The sequence below is a fragment of the Dipodomys merriami genome, unplaced genomic scaffold (genome assembly GCF_024711535.1).
Source record: "Dipodomys merriami isolate MVZ:Mamm:240054 unplaced genomic scaffold, mDipMer1.0.p SCAF_25, whole genome shotgun sequence".
Lineage (NCBI taxonomy): Eukaryota > Metazoa > Chordata > Mammalia > Rodentia > Heteromyidae > Dipodomys > Dipodomys merriami.
The window spans coordinates 23,513,069-23,529,524 of NW_027203937.1; the positions used below are offsets into that span (position 1 = coordinate 23,513,069).

The window sequence follows — 16,456 nt, forward strand, 5'->3', positions numbered from 1 at the left end:
ACCCCAGAGATTCCACTGGAAATCATCAGTATGGAGAGAAAACATAGTGACCCGAGCCAAAGGCCTCTCCCCCCCGGAAGGAGTCTGCCCATCTCAAACTAGCTGAGGTCGCACATGGTAATAGAAGAGTACAATGTAATTACAAAACCCTCTATTTGACACAGGCTGTGAGTTGGAGGGCAGGAGGCTCACCTCTTTCTCAGGCTTATGGAAGTGCTTCACAATGCCATTGACTGCCTCCCCAATGGATTCTTGGATCTGCCCAGTGTTCAGCTCTGACAAAAATCAAGCAGACATCCCTAACCAATCTCAGAGGCTAACAGTGCTTGGCTGACTGAGTAGGAGACTGAGGATATAGGAAAGAGGGCCCATGGGAGAGGCAAGGTAGCTAGACCCTGGGAAGTAGTGGCTTTGATGAGCAATAACTCTTCCCAAAATCTTTGGGGAAAGCCAAAGTTACCTTGTCTTTTAAGTATTCTTTGTCTAAAACATTCTGGTAACATTTATTTTCTATTTTACTATAGAAATTTAGGCCACCAATGACTGTGAAGCTGAGGAACCAAAACGGAGGCCAGAAAGTATACTGCTCACCTGTACCAAGATCATGAGGAAAGAGCACAGAGCAGCAGATTGTGCTGACTCCCCTTTCCTTCCAGGCCTCTATGAAAATGGGCACATACCTACCTCACTGATCATGAGAAGAGGTGCCAGCTCTAAGCTGGGTTTGTCAAATGGCTCCTGAGATAGCTGCACAAGCTGGGATTAGTGATGGGTGACATGAAGGTCTAACCCCTTCTCCTACTTACTAGGCTTGTTGTTGGGTGAGATGGTTACAAGCCTCCGGATGACACTGGGGGACTGCTGCAATGGTGGGGTCCGGCATGGTCTCTCATCCACCTCAGGTAGGGATGTGAGCAGCTCCCCAACAAGGACCCGCTCCAGGCTTCCATCATCCATACCTTTCCCCAACCACCGGCCACAAGGAAACCTAGAAGTCAGGCAATGGTCTGTCAGAGCTGCCAGCTCTTCCAGTGTCCTTGCCTTTGCTGCTCAGCAAGAGCCATCAACAAAGTCAGTCTCTGGGGATAGGTTTTTAAATCAGGCTATGTGCTCCCCTGAGGACCTGTTTATCAACCATGTGTCATCAAAGAAGCTACCTGAATAACATGTTGGGCTGGGACCTGTTCACAGCAACATTATATATCTTTACTTAGAAACTTTCCTTGTTTCTTTTCAAGTGCATGAGGCAGAGCCAATAGTTAGTTGTCTCAGCCTGCCAAACCTCAAGAGGCTCCTTGAGAATGCACATAACCAAGCATACCTGAGAGTGCACAGCTGAGGGATCACTCACTTGTAGGTATGTCCTGTGATCTCATTCCTGACCATCACATATTCCACCAGCCATTTGGCGTACAGCCCTGTATTGTCATGGCCAATCTGGACAGTAGTGAGCTTCCCCAGGTTCTGATACTGTAAGAGAAGAGAAATGATGAGGCAGGTCAGAAAAATAGCAGAAAAGAGTAGCACTCCTTTAGAAGCACAAATCTGACCCACTGTTGGCTACCTGGTCCCTCAGCATTTGCAGGGAAACTATCTCCTGAGTGGCTCAAGACTAGGAAAGAAAATGCTACTACTTAAAAAGGAAGAATAGCCTGAATGCAAGAGGCTTTGAAGTGGGTCCTGAGGTCTCCAAGAACACTTGAGCTCAACAGATGAAAGAAATCTTGGAGATTCTCCACACCCCAAGCATAGGGAGGTATCTAAATCCCACAAAGGCCTCCATAAAATCTTGCAGAAAACTTCCCACATCAGCTGTTACAAACAAGTCCCCACAGATTTGTAGACCCATGTAACACATACCTCGAAAGTCATCTCCAGCACATTTCTGGGAATCTGCAGGATTTGTGTCTCACCCAGTTCTCCTGAGATACAGATCCATGGGTTTGCAGTGAACATGGAACCCCCCAGCTTCTTGCTTGGTACAATCAGAATGTGGTATGGAATCACTGTTTAGGAGAAGCCACAAAAGTATTGAGAGCGATCAGGAATCTTTCCCATACCTGATGGGGCCTGGACATGCCCCAAGCAAGTATCATGAGTGTAGTCCTGGCTATACCAGCTCCAATGGAGTTCTGGACAGCAGAGCCCCTGGATGGCTTAGAACATCAGCCAATCTATCTTTCAAAATCACTCCTCCAGAACTACCCAAATATCAAAATCCAATCTGCTGGCTCTATGAATGATTCTTTAAATAATGTAACCATTATAGAGCACTTCTCATATCTCATCTCATGGATTCTATTAACTGTCATAATAATCTTAACAAAGTCCATATAAGTATCTCTTTTCCAAGGCACACAGTGAGGAATAGTTTGTCCTGAGTCTCTTAAGTTCTAGCCCAGTCACTCCTATTGAACTTTAGTCTCTGAGAATGAAGATAGGATGTTAGACAGAAACAAGAGTGCAAGCAAGCTGCTGAGGCAGTAGAGTGTCTGGCTAAAGAGCTAGCCATGGAGCAAATTCAGAGACTATCCAGTAAAGAATCTTGGCATTAGAGAAGGTTTGAAGGACCTTACAATATATTGAGCCCTCTACCTCACTCTGAGATTAAGGCCACAGCAAGGGTAGACTCTGTTTGCAGACACCTAACAAGTTAAGGGCAGAGCCAGCCTGGATTCACATCTCCTCCTATCATCTTTCTGCTACTTCAGGAAGAGCTCTTTCTCCCTTGGGCTTGCTTGAAAATCACTTGGCATTACAAAATGCATGAAGCCCTGGGTTCAATTCAATAAACAGAAAAGGCCAGAAGTGGTGCTGTGGCTCAAGAGGTAGAATGCTAGCTCTGAGCAAAAAGAAGCTCAGGGACAGTGCCCAGGCCATGAGTTTAAGCCCCAGTACTGGCAAAATAAAAGGGGGTGAGGGAGGGGGAAGAGTGAGTGAGGCTGGGATTTGTTTGCAAGGCTGCCTTAAGCAGGTCAGTGGGGAGCACAGAACTACTTACAGATCGTGGTGAAGACATTGGTGAAGCAGAAGTAATCAACAGCATTAAAAGAGAGCAAGTGATAGAGGAATTGCTCCTTCTCATCATCACAGCGCAAGAAGGCATAGCGCTTGTACAATTTCCTGTTGGGAAAGAGGCAGCACATCAGTCTCCATCAAAAAGGAGGAGAAAGAAGACAGTTACTCTTTCAGAAGTATACAGCTAAGGAAATCAAAATTCCTTAGAGTTACTCTACAAAGGTTTAAACCTTGACATTCTGTGTAACTGAATCTACAAAGAAAGTAGTTTAAACCACAGCAGGAACAACAAAAATTAAATATTCTCTGTTGTCCAAGGGTTGATGTTATACTGTCCAGTGTGATAGGCCATGTAATTTCCTATCCTAAATAATCTAAGGCTGAACTGAAAGCTTATCGAGGTGACACAGGTCCTCTCAGGCTTCTAGTTAAGCTGTCATCCCAATATATGGATTGTAAGTAGCAACAGCAAGAGGTCTATAGTGACCATTTATTACCAGGCAAACACTTAACAGACCTGAGAACCATGAATCAAAAAGAACACTGCTTCAAAGGTGATTGACTGCAGGCTCTACTTCTACCTCTGACCCAGGTCACAGACAAGAAAGAGTTGTGTAGATTCAGACCTTCCTCTCTTCACAGAAATTTCTCACTTTATCCCTACTGCCAGCTCATCAAAAGGCAGCTCCTTTGCCTGATGTTCCAGGCCCTGGGAGGTTGTACAGCATTAACATCAGATAACAATGAGAACTCAATTTTCAGGCCCTGTCAAAGATCAATACACAGAGAAAAAAGGATAGAATCTATCCTAGTTTTCCCAGAATACAATTGCCCAACCACAAAGATCTGGGATTCAGTCTATCTGTGAAGATTCACCTTCAAGAGATAATTCATCAACTAAGGCCCATTACACATAGGTGCTAGAGAGAGAAAGACCTACTCTCAAATATGTCTAAGTGAATAAATTGGGTAAAGGGCCTGATGAGTTGCCAAGTTAAAAATTCTTTCAGGAAACTTAAAAGAATCATGAGCTTCGGTAGTCCTGGAAAACATTCTAGAACAAAAAGGACCTGAAGGACAGCACAAATTTAGACATGCATTGTACAGGATGAAGAGTAGGTATGAAAATCTATAGTTGGCTACAGTGCAAGGAAGTACTCAGTTAGCAACAGGACTGAAAAGCAAGGGTAGAGTCAAATACAGAAAGGTCCTTATTTTCAGCCTAATGACTATAATTTGCTCAGTTAAATAATGAATTTCTATAATCTCCCCTAGAAATAAAGGTAGAACCACAACCAATTTCATGAAATGTAAAGTTAACACAGGTAAAGGGTAAAGGAAGAATGAGGATTAAAATAAGGCAGTAAAAATGTCAAAGCCAGGAGAGGGCAGAGGCTAAGGACTGGAAATGCGTACGTGGTTGGCAAAACAAAGCAAGGAGCCAAAACTAGCTCCAAATTTGGAAAATAGGTAGAAAGAAGTAGGGGAAGGATGTTCCAAGAAAACATTAATGACAGGGCTGGGAAGGTGGCTCAGTGGTAGAGCGCTTGCCTTGCATGCCTGAGGCCCTGGGTTCGATTCCTCAGCACCACATAAGCAGAAAAAAAAAGCCAGAAGTGGCACTGTGGCTCAAGTGGTAGAGCGCTAGCCTTGAGCTGAAGAGCTGAGGAACAGCACCCAGGCCCAGAGTTCAGGCCCCACGACTGGACCCAAAAAAAAAAAAAAAAAAAAAAAAGAAAAGAAAAGAAAACAGTAATAACATTACAAAACTGAAAGGCAGTTATAATGAAGACAGTGTGAAGCTTGTCTCTTTTCTCTGAGCTATAGCTAAGATATCTGAATGAGATATCTGAATGGAAACCAATTCAGGACTAAAGCTCAGAAGATTGTCAGAGCTAGGAGCTCCCACTTGGAGGTAACAGAAATCATGAGAATGAGTAAGATCACCAAATGAATGAAAGAGAAAGATGGGGGGGGGAGAAGAGATGTGGGGTGGAGGAAGAGAGGAAAGGAGGAAGAGAGAGAGACAGTGACAGAAAAAGGGTATGCATGCAGTCAAAGTCAACATCTGAAAAGAGTAGAAGCAAAGGAACAAAAGGATGTAGGGTCATGACAACCCCACAATCTTAGATACAAGGGAAAAGGAGCAGTACAAGAATATTAATCACTGCAGAGAAATTAAGGAGAAAGAGTTTGGGCTCCCTACAAAGAACCAACTTATTTTATTAGAACTTACAACTCACTAGATCTCATAAATCTGATGAATATATAAGCCCTCTTAACCTGCCTCTACCTTACCCTATCTCCAAGCTGTATACAGTCTTGAGAGTTAATTGGAAATCCTAAGGACTCAGGAACAATATCTATTAAGATAACACCCTTCCAAGATTGATCTCCTCCTCTTACCAGGGCAACTATTCACACATTTTATATGCACTGGTTGAATACTTACTAGATGCTAGGCAATATGTTTAGCACTTGGTTCATGCCCTCAATGTAAGCAAGTTTTAATAAGCAATAACCAAATAGATAATAATAAGCTTATCAGTGGTAAATAAAAGATGAACAAATAATATAAGAAATGTCATGCATATGGCTGGGAAAATGGCTCATACTTGTAATCCTAGCTACTCCAGAAGTGGAGATAGATCAGAGTTTGAAGTCAGCACAAGGAAAAAGCTCTCAAGATCCTATCTAAGCACATTATCTCAGATATGTGGGAGGTGAAAATAGAAGGATCACAATACAGGCTGTCCTAGGCAAGCAAAGAACTTAAAACAAAGAACTAAAGCAAAAGAACTTAGGGGCATGGTTCAAGTGATATACCGCCTACCTAGCAAGTCTGAGACCTTTAAGCCCTCAAGAGAGGTTGAAAAGACTGGACCACCTGGTCTTGGACTTTCAGCTTCCCAAACTTCAAGCTAAATAAACCTCTTTTCTTTACAAAGTATCCAGCATCAGATAGTCTGCTACACCAGTATAAAATGGATTAATACAGGGGCTGGGAAGGTGGCTCAGTGGTAGAGTGCTTGCCTTGCATGCCTGAGGCCCTGGGTTTGATTCTTCAGCACCACATAAGCAAAAAAGAAAAAAAGCCGGAAGTGGCTCTGGTAGAGTGCTAGCCTTGAGCTGAAGAGCTGAGGGACACCACCCAGCCCAGAGTTCAGGGGCCACAACCGGACCCAAAAAAACAAAACAACAAAAAAATGGATTAATACAGGACTAATATTTGATAAAATACTCCTTTCTCTCTATTCCCCATTCAACATGTAATTTTTCAAAGCAAAAGCATCTTTATTTTCTACTCATTGAAATAGCAGAGGAGTCATAATACCAGGGAAGAAGGCATCTACTGTTTGGATTCTGAGCATACTTCTTCTGATAGGGCTACAAAACAACAACAACAAATGAGCCTCCTGGCTTAGAATGTGGCTTAATGGTAGAGTGCTTGCCTAGAATGCATGAAACCCTGGGTTTGATCTCTCAGTACCAAATAAACAGAAAAGGGGGCTGGGAAGGTAGCTCAGTGGTAGAGGGCTTGCCTTGCATGCATGAGGCCCCGGGTTCGATTCCCCAGCACCACATAAGCAAGGGAAAAAAAAGCTGGAAGTGGCGCTGTGGCTCAAGTGGTAGCTAGCCTTGAGCTGAAGAGCTGAGGGACAGCACCCAGGCCCAGAGTTCAGGCCCCACGACTAGACCCAAAAAAAAAGGCCAGAGGTGGTACTGTGGCTCAAGTGGCTAGCCTTGAGCAAAAGAAGCTAAGGGACAGTGCCCAGGCCCTGAGTTCAATTCTCAGGACTGGCTAAAAATAAAAAATAATTTAAAAAAAATTAGCTTCCTCTTCCCCAAGATCTATGCCCCAATTTGCTGTACTGAGACCATTAAGCTCAGATGCTCTAGACCCATCCATGTTCTGGCTTTCATAAATCTCCTGCTTGACCACTCCCTCTGCTTAGGTGGTGCATGGAGGAAGGGAGAGTGCCTTAGGATTACTTCTTGGAAGTCTTTCTAAGCTTAAGGGAAACTCAGAGCAGAACTAGAAGGTAATACAAGGAATTGGTTGCTTTAAGCTGGTTTTGGGCTCAAGAGAAAATAAAAGAGATAAGGGGGCTGGGAAGTGGTAGAGTGCTTGCCTCGCATGCATGAGGCCCTGGGTTCAATTCCTCAGCACTACATAAGCAGAAAAAGCCAGAAGTGGCACTGTGCCTCAAGTGGTAGAGTGCTAGCCTTGTGCTGAAGAGCTGAGGGACAGTGCCCAGGCCCAGAGTTCAGGCCCCACAACCAACAAAAAAATAAAAGAGAGAGAGATAAGAAAGATAACTCAGATGTTTTCCTTTTAATTCTCCAAATCTTTGCTCTTCAGGACAGGAACAGACAGAGGAAATGCTTTATGACCAAGTGCTTGGTGTCATCTGAGTGCAAGAAGGAATGGAGAATCCCATCCTTCTGTTATCTCTCTTGGGTAGTTTTAGGAATGCAGATTAGGAAAGGGAAAATAGAGTAGAAGTATTGTTCTACAAATAAAGATGAAGGGCTTGGAAGGTGGCTCAGTGGTAGAGTGCTTGCCTTGCATACATGAGGCCTTGGCTTCGATTCTTCAGCACCACATAAGCAGAAAAAGCCAGAAGTGGCGCTATGGCTCGAGTGGTAAAGCACTAGCCTTGAACTGAAGAGGAGAGGGACAGTGCCCAGGCCCAGAGTTCAGGCCCCATGACTGGCCAAAAATAATAATAATAATAATAATAATAAAGATGAAGAAGAAATACTGCAAAACTTCCTGTACAATTTGAGTTTATACTGCAAAATTTCCTGCGCAATTTGAGTTTATAGCTCATGACATACTGAATATTTTCCTTCTGACACAGGGGTTTCCAATCTCCCACACCAATCCTAGGAACCTGTTTCTACTCCAGGTGGAGTGGTCTTACTTGGTGAGCTCATGGTCTGAGAGTAGTTGCTTCAGGTGTCTAGAAAGCAACTTTTTTTCCATGGATAGTCGCACCCATGCTCTGGCCTTTCCCACATCGGTCTTGATTTCCCCAATGTTCTGGATATGCCTGAAAGGGGAATAAACAAGAGAAGTAAGGATCAGTAGGGAGATGAACTCACTGTCAATACCTCACCCATGAAGTCACTGGAATTCTCGCTTCTCTCTTGTTCTCCAAATTCTTCCACATGATATTGTCAGACAGGGCAGTCATAATTTTAAGAAGGAAAAGACATTTTAGACACACCCAAAATAAACTTCCTCAAAAAATAAAAGGAGCTGAAAGTGTAATCCAAGCTACTCTGGAGGCAGAAATTAGAGGGTTGTGGTTTTCAAAGCCAGTCCAAGCATAAAAGTTCAAAAGAGTCCCAATGGTTAGGCTTGGTGGCACACATCTGTCATCTCAAGCTACAAGGGGAATACAATGGTTAGGTGCAATGGTATGCACCTATCATCCCAGCAACCAAGGGTACCAGTGGATTACAATCTAGGCTAACATGGCAAAAAGAGAGGCCTTATCTTGAAAATAATTAACATAGAGCCAGGTGCTGCTGGCTCACACTTGTAATCCTAGCTATTGAAGAGGCTGAGATCTGAGGATTGCAGTTCAAAGCCAGCCCAGGCAGGAAATCTGTGAGACTATCTTCAATTAACCACCAGAAAAATGGAAGTGGAGTTATGGCTCTAAGTAGTAGAGTACTGTCCTGAGCAAAAGAGCTCAGGAACAGTGCCCAGCCTGAATTCAAGCCCCATGACCAAAAGAAAAAAAAAAATCAACATAAAAGGGGGCTGGCAGAGTGGCTCCAGTAATTAATTCATTTCCCTCTTTTTACAAAGAGGGAAAGCACATTGTAAGATGGTACAAGAACATAGAAGATACCCTAATCCTGAGCTCTGGAGCCTCAAGATATTCTCTTATGCTCCTTCACCTGGCATAGTTCCCAAGAAATGCCAAGAGACCTAAGACATTATAAAGAATACCGCTAAGGAAGGTTTCCTGCGTAGGCAATATGCTTTAAGACACTGAGACTGTCATCTAAAGTAGACATCCAGGAAGTGGCACTGTGGCTCAAGCAGTAGAGCACTTGCCTTGTGCTGAAGAGTGCAGGGACAGGGCACAAGCCCAAGTTCAAGCCCCACAACCAACAAAAAAAAAGAATCTTTCTAAAGTAGACATCCAGTCCAAGTACAGTGAATCAAGCTTATAATACTAGCTACAAGGGTGATAGATACAGTAGAATTGTGCTTCAAGGCCAATTGCCAACTAGGCAAAAAAGGTTGCAAGATCCTATTTCAAAAAACAAATTAGGCCAGGCACTGGTGGCTCACAGCCTATAATCCTAGCTACTCAAGAGACTGAGATCTGAGGATCAAGGTTTGAAGATAGCCTGGGCAGGCAAACCCTTGGGCCTCACCTCCAATTAACCAGCAAAAACCTAGAACTGGAAGACTGGCTCGATTAACAAAATGCCACTTGAGAAAAAAAAAAGCCCATTGAGAACTCTAGGCCTTGAGTTAAATCCCAGTTCCAAAACATACACACACAATGAATTAGACTTGGTGGTATATGCCTAAATCTCAGCTTCAAAGAAACAGAGATAGGAGGATTGAAGTTCAATTCTGGCCCCGACAAAAGTAAAAGACTCTTACTAGAAAATAAACTAAAGCAAAAAAGGGCTATGGGCTTGGTTCAAGTAATAGAATACTTGTTTAGCAAGCACAAGTCTCTTTAGTTCAATCCCCTAAACCACTAAAAACAAACAATAGTGGACACCAAAGAAACACCTGAAAACAGGAAAACAATGGCTTCTTATAGGTGAGCCCAGACTGACCTCATATCCTGAATTAGAGAGATCCTCAGGGGAGACATGGCAGCACTGGCATCAGACTTCCTCCGTTCTGAATCAAGAAGTATTCCTACAATAACAAGGTTGATCATGTCTAAAGAGATCTGCATAATCACATAGCTAGTACTCTCCTTATAGCAAATCACAAATTCCTTGAAATGCTTGAGACACTGGTAATACCTTAAGCAATCATTTCATAGTATTTATTTAGTTCCCATTAGAGATCAGATTTTTTATTTTATACATATTACTTCATTTAATTTTCAATAATTGATAAAGATCTCCGTAAAAGGTATCACAATTGCCCTACTTAATGAAGGAAGAAACAAGTTAGCTGCTTTTAGGTAACCAATTGGCTCCTAATTCATCATGCACTCATCATAATCCATGGAAGCAGTGCTTCCACTTGGAACCACTGAACATTTCCTGTTCCTGCTTCAAATGAGCTACAAAAGAGAAAAATGGATAAGAACCTGTTATAATTTATAATCCTACTTTCCCCAGGGAAACACTACTGACTTTAGCATATTTCCCTTCTTTGAATATTGTTATAGATAAACAGATGTTTTCATATTTAGTGTCTTGTTTATATTATTATTAAAGGATAAGCATCTCTCCAAATCATTAAAATTGTTTGAAAACATTTTTTAAAAAAAACTATGCTGAGCTGGGTGCAGGTGGCTAATGCCTATAATCCTAGCTACTCAGGAGCCTAAGGTTTGGGCCAGAAAATCTGAGATTCATCTCCAATTAACTACACACACACACACACACACACACACACACACACACACACACACACACACACACACACACACACACACACACACACACACACACACACACACACACACACACACACACACACACACACACACACACACACACACACACACACACACACACACACGGAAAAAAAAAAAAGAACCTGTTATAGAATGCTTACTTAGGTCCTCTAGAAGAGACATTATAATACTTTTATATCCTCATGTCTGGCCCAGTGTTTAAAACTTGTTTTTATTATCAAGCTGATCAGAATTTCTGGCTATATGTTATCTCTTAGTGGTAACTTCTACAGTCTTCCTGAGAAGACTATTTGATTTCACATCCAGAATATAGACACAAAACTCCTAATAAGATTACCTAAGGAACTTCTCTTCCCAGTTTCCAGCCAATTATCTTCCCAAGTTCAGTCAGTACTAGTTCAAGGGCAAAGAATGAACACCCATCATTATTATAACATTTGACTTAGCTTTACTATTAGGATAAGTACATCCAAGAAAAGTAAACTTGTTCTCTGGCAGGAGAGGTAACAAATGCTAGTGTAAAAGAGAGATGTGGTCAAGGACATTGATGATATAAAGAACAATGAAGCAGGAAACAAGATGCCTAGTTGCTAACCTGGGCTCTTATAGTAATTTACTGCATGGTCTTAGGTAAATTCATTTCTTCTCTGAACCCCAGTTTCTTCTCACAAAAATAAACAGACTATATAATGATTCCTGGAATCTCTATAAATTCTAATATTTTTGTTTCAGTTTTGTTTTTTATTTTCCAGTGCTGGGGATTGAACCCAGGACTTTGTACATGTTAGGCAAGTAAACGTTCTACCAATAAGCAATATCCTCAGCCCTGCTAATTACATTAAATTAGAAACAAGAAGAATAAAGAATCTTTCACATTCTCACCCCTGTAATCCTAGCTACTCAGGAGGCTAAAATCTGAAGTTGTGGGTTCAAAGCCAGCCCAGCAGAAAATCCATGGGATTCTGATCTCCAATTAATCACCAAAAAGCCAGAGTGGAGGTGTGGCAAGTGGCCTTGTGAGGAAATAAAGAGGATCATTTACATTAGGCCTTTGGCTTGGAGTTTCAAGGAGGGACTTGACTATGCTCTAAAAAACTTTCCTCAAATAAAGGACATCAGCATCATAGAAAAATCCAAATTCATTATATAAGGCTAGCCAATTGCAAAATATCTTTTCTATTACATTGCTAGAGAGGATATGAAAACACATTAAAAAAAACAAATCTCATAGTTTTGATATGCTCAAAGAGGCTGGTGGCTCCATATTTAAAATAAAATGCTCTATAGCAAAAGCCATAACTAGCTTGGTACAGATGATCATTCCAATGAGGGAAAATGGAGAGACAAGAAATTTCTGCACAGTGATGCAGAGATTATTTACCTGAAGTACTGAGGCTTGCTGATGTGAGTTTCCTCTGTCGGTTTTCCTGATAATGTAATAGGTGAGACCACAAGGCTGATTTTCCCTAGAACCAATGTGAAAGAGAAATACCTATCAGCTTAGATTTTAGAGTACAACTTTCAGTATACTTTTATCTGAGTGTGGTGGCACATATCTGTACTACTACTAGCACTCAGATGGCTGAGGTAATTAAGACCACGAGTTTCAGGCCTATTTGGGCTCATAGTGATTTTGAAGTCAGGTAGGGCTACAAAGTGAGACTGTCTCAAAAGGCTAAATAAATCAGATGGATTAAGATGGGAAGATAGAAACGCAAGGCCAGCCTGGGTAACAAGTTTGTGAGGCCACATCTTACCCAGGTTATCCCCACTACAATAGGAGGCTAGATTGGGAGGATGGTGATTTCAGACAGAACCAGGCCCCTCCCCACAAAAAATTGCAAGACCCTAACTAATAGAAAGAACTAGTGGGGGCTGGGAAGGTGGCTCAGTGGTAGAGTGCTTGCCTTGCAGGCATGAGGCCCTGGGTTCGATTCCTCAGCACCATATAAGCAGAAAAAGCCGGAAGTGGAGCTGAGGCTCAAGTGGTAGAGCGCTAGTCTACAGCTGAAGAGCTGAGGGACAGCGCCCAGGCCCAGAGGTCGGGCCCCATGACTGGAAAGAGAGAAAGAGAGAGAGAGAGAGAGAGAGAGAGAGAGAGAGAGAGAGAGAGAGAGAGAGAGAGAGAGAGAGAGAAATAAAGAAAGAAAGAAAGAAAGAGAGAGAGAGAGAAATAGTATATTGGTGCATGTCTGTCATCCCAGTTACAGTAGGAAATAAGAATTTCAGTCCAAGCCAGGTGCCAGTGGCTCACACCTGTAATCCTAGCTACTCAAGAGGCTGAGATCTGAAAATCACAGTTCAAAGCCAGCCTAGGAAGGAAAGTCCATGAGACTCTTATCTCCAATTAACCACCAGAAAAACGGAAGTGGCACTATAGGTTAAGTTGTAGAGTGCTCACCTTGAGCTGAAGAGCTGAGGGACAGTGCAAAGAAGGAGAAGAAGAAGGAGGAGGAGAAGGAGAAGAAGAAAGGAGGAGGAGGAGGAGGAAGAAGAGGAGGAGGAGGAAAGAAGAAAGAGGAGGAGGAGGAAGAGAAAAGGAGGAGGAGGAAAGAAGAAGAAGAAGAAGAAGAAGAAGAAGAAGAAGAAGAAGAAGAAGAAGAAGAAGAAGAAGAAGAAGAGGAGGAGGAGGAGGAGGAGGAAGAGGAGGAGGAGGAGGAGGAGGAGGAGGAGGAGGAGGAGGAAGAGGAAGAGGAAGAGGAAGAGGAAGAGGAGGAGGAGGAGGAGGAGGAGGAAGAGGAAGGAGGAGAAGGAGGAAGAGGAGGAGGAGGAGGAAGGAGGAGAAGGAGGAAGAGGAGGAAGAAGGAGGAAGGAGGAGGAAGGAGGAGAAGGAGGAAGAGGAGGAAGAAGGAGGAAGGAGGAAGGAGGAGGAGAAGGAGAATTATTATTATTATTATTATTATTATTATTATTATTATTATTATTATTATTATTATTATTATTATTATTTCAGGCCGGGTGCCAGTGGCTCACACCTGTAATCCTAGCTACTCAGGAGGCTGAGATCTGAGGATCGAGGTTCAAAGCCAGCCCAAGCAGTAAAGTCCATGAGACTCTTATCTCCAATAAACCACTAGAAAACCAGAAGTGGCGCTGTGGCTCAAGTGGTAGAGTGCTTGCCTTGAGCTGAAGAGCTGAGGGACAGCACTCAGGCCCCAGAGTTCAAGCCCCATGACCGACAAAAAAAAAAAGAGAGAGAGAGCTGAGGGACAGTGGCCAGGTTCTGAGTTCAAGTCGAGGACTGGCAAAAAAACAAACAACAATCTATCTGGATATGCCACACACTAAACAGAGAGAACCCTCATGTGCAATAATGCTGAAGAGAAAAGCTAGGGGACCAGGCCAGAAGAAAGCTCCTGGCTCACAGTGATCATAGTGGTGAGCAGGAAGAGAAAGAACAAGAGTGGGAAAACAGCAGCTGGGCTGCTCAGGAGACAGAAACTACTCTCTTCCTCTTTTGCAGAGCAGGTGCTGGGGACTACAAGGCTCAATACAGCCTGACTGCCTATTTAAGGATATGGCCATACAATAAATAACACCAGATTCTTCAAGAATGTCCTAAGTGTAAAAAGATGAGAAGAAACATTTTTCATATACCAGTCCCCAGGTGACAGCAATTATAAAAACTCATATTTTAAAAAAGCTTCTAATTACTAGGAAAACATACTAAAGGGGCTGGGAAGGTGGCTCAGTGGTAGAGCGCTTGCCTTGCATACATGAGGCCCTGGGTTCGATTCCTCAGCACCACATAAGCAAAAAGAAAAAAGCCGGAAGTGGCGCTGTGGCTCAAGTGGTAGAGCGCTAGCCTTGAGCTGAAGAGCTGAGGGACAGCGCCCAGGCCCAGAGTTCAGGCCCCACGACCAGTCCCCCCCAAAAAAAGAAACAAAGAAACATACTAAAGATGAAAAAAATAAAAAAGAATTTGGAGGAGTTCAATTATAGAGCCACACTTTAAAGGAATTATACATATTCTACCTTCTTGGTATAGAGAAACTGTTCAGGTAGAACTTAGCACAATCAATTGTCAGATGCACTTACTCATCACATGCCACATTAGTTTTATTACAGCTAATTAACTACCTAATTTTTTTTTCTGATCCTAAGGCTTGAACTTAGGGCCTAGGGGCTGTCCCTGAGCTTCTTTGTGCTTAAGACTAGTAATCTAACACTTGAGCCACAGCTCCACTTCCAGCTTTTTTTGGTAATTTGTTACAGATAAGAGTCTCAGACTTTCCTGCTAGGGCTGGCTTTAAGCCACGATTCTCAGATCTCAGCCTCCTGAGTAGCTAGGATTACAGGCATGAGACACCAGCACCCAGCTAAATATTCAATTTTTAAGGACTTCATTCAAATCTTTAGATGGTTAAGCCATCTGTTTACAAAAGAAATATTAATAGCTGACCTTTCCCACTGGCAATGTACAATTAGTGAAGAATCCTTATAGTATGCGTAGTATTTTCTGCACTCAAATTCTCTATCTCTCTCTGTTCTATCTCCAATCAAGGGCCAACTGTCAAAAAGATCTGTTAGGTTGACTTTCAATTTACTCCCAGAAAGAAAAATAGTATTTTTAAAAGTCTGGTAAAAGCCAGGTACCGGTGGCTCACACCTGTAATCCTAGCTACTCAGGAGGCTGAGATCTGAGGACCACAGTTTAAAGCCAGCCCAGACAGGAAAATCCGTGAGACCCTTGTCTCCAATTAATCAACAGAAAACTGTAAGTGGCGCTGTGGCTCAAGTGGGACAGTGCCCAGGCCCAGAGTTCAAGCCCTACGGCTTTTTTTTAAGTTATAAAACTATTTTTAAGAAAAAAATAGTTGGAATCCTATTTGCTGAGCTATTTCATATTCATTCTAAGAACAGTATATGCCATTTTCAAAGCTGCATAGTGTGATAAGTGAAACCATGAAGACAAATTGCTCAACATGGAGAGGCCAGACATATATTACCTGTTTTACTTGTAGTCCATGACTCCATATCCTTTCTAGAAGGTCACAGAGGCTGGCAATCAAGGTATTCTCTTCTACTCCAGTGATGTTCACTTCCCCATGCCCTAGCTCCACAGCCTCACGTCCCATCTTCTCCACCAGCATCCTCTTCGTCTAGAAATCAACAAGTAGAATAGACAACCACATTAAGTAGAATCATATGCAACCAGAGAGGGCTGTGGCTGCCTGAATGAACATGTGCCAGCTGAATAAGTCCCAGCCACACAGGATATTGATAGCCATATAGGTCAAGTTATGGGGACTCTATACTTTCAAAAAGGAGAAGAGAACACAAACAATCACCATATGATCCTCACTTCAGCTTCAGTTTTTTGCATTTATGTTGTAGAGTTAAATAAAAATCTTATGTCATGCTCACCTCTAATACTCTCTAATTCTGACTACTTCAATAACTTATTTAAAAATGAGCCATCAAGCCAGGCACCAGTGTCTCATAACTATAATCCTTACTAATCAGGAAGCTGAAATCTGAGGATCGCAGTTCAAAGCCAGCCTGGGTAGAAAAGTCTATGAGACGCTTATCTCCAATTAACCACCAGAAAAACAGAAGTGGCACTGTGGCTCAAAGTGACAAGAGTGCTAGCCTTGAGTGGAAAAGCTCAGGGACAGCACCCAGGTCCTGACTTCAAGCCTCATGACGGACAAAAACAAACAAACAAACCTTGAGTGATACATACAATGTATAAAAATGCCTGAAATAATTTTCAAAGGGATAAAAAATTATGGAAAATAATTTAAAATGAAAATCTTCGATGTCTATTGTAACCAAAAGAACACAAGCTGTATAAT

The 16,456-nt window shown here is 42.5% G+C and overlaps 1 protein-coding gene across 2 annotated transcripts in view; it reads right to left on the minus strand.

Moving 5' to 3' along the window:
- Positions 1-16,456, minus strand: part of Dennd5a (DENN domain containing 5A) — a 92,910-nt gene that overhangs the window by 4,529 nt on the left and 71,925 nt on the right. For both annotated transcript variants that reach the window (XM_070035278.1, XM_070035277.1), the window contains 9 exons: positions 15,608-15,760; positions 12,040-12,124; positions 9,838-9,922; positions 7,947-8,075; positions 3,002-3,123; positions 1,861-2,006; positions 1,352-1,470; positions 807-988; positions 193-275 (listed from right to left, as the gene is read on the minus strand). In XM_070035278.1, the coding sequence (XP_069891379.1) occupies positions 193-275; positions 807-988; positions 1,352-1,470; positions 1,861-2,006; positions 3,002-3,123; positions 7,947-8,075; positions 9,838-9,922; positions 12,040-12,124; positions 15,608-15,760 (1,104 nt within the window). The remainder of the gene's footprint in view (positions 1-192; positions 276-806; positions 989-1,351; positions 1,471-1,860; positions 2,007-3,001; positions 3,124-7,946; positions 8,076-9,837; positions 9,923-12,039; positions 12,125-15,607; positions 15,761-16,456) is intronic.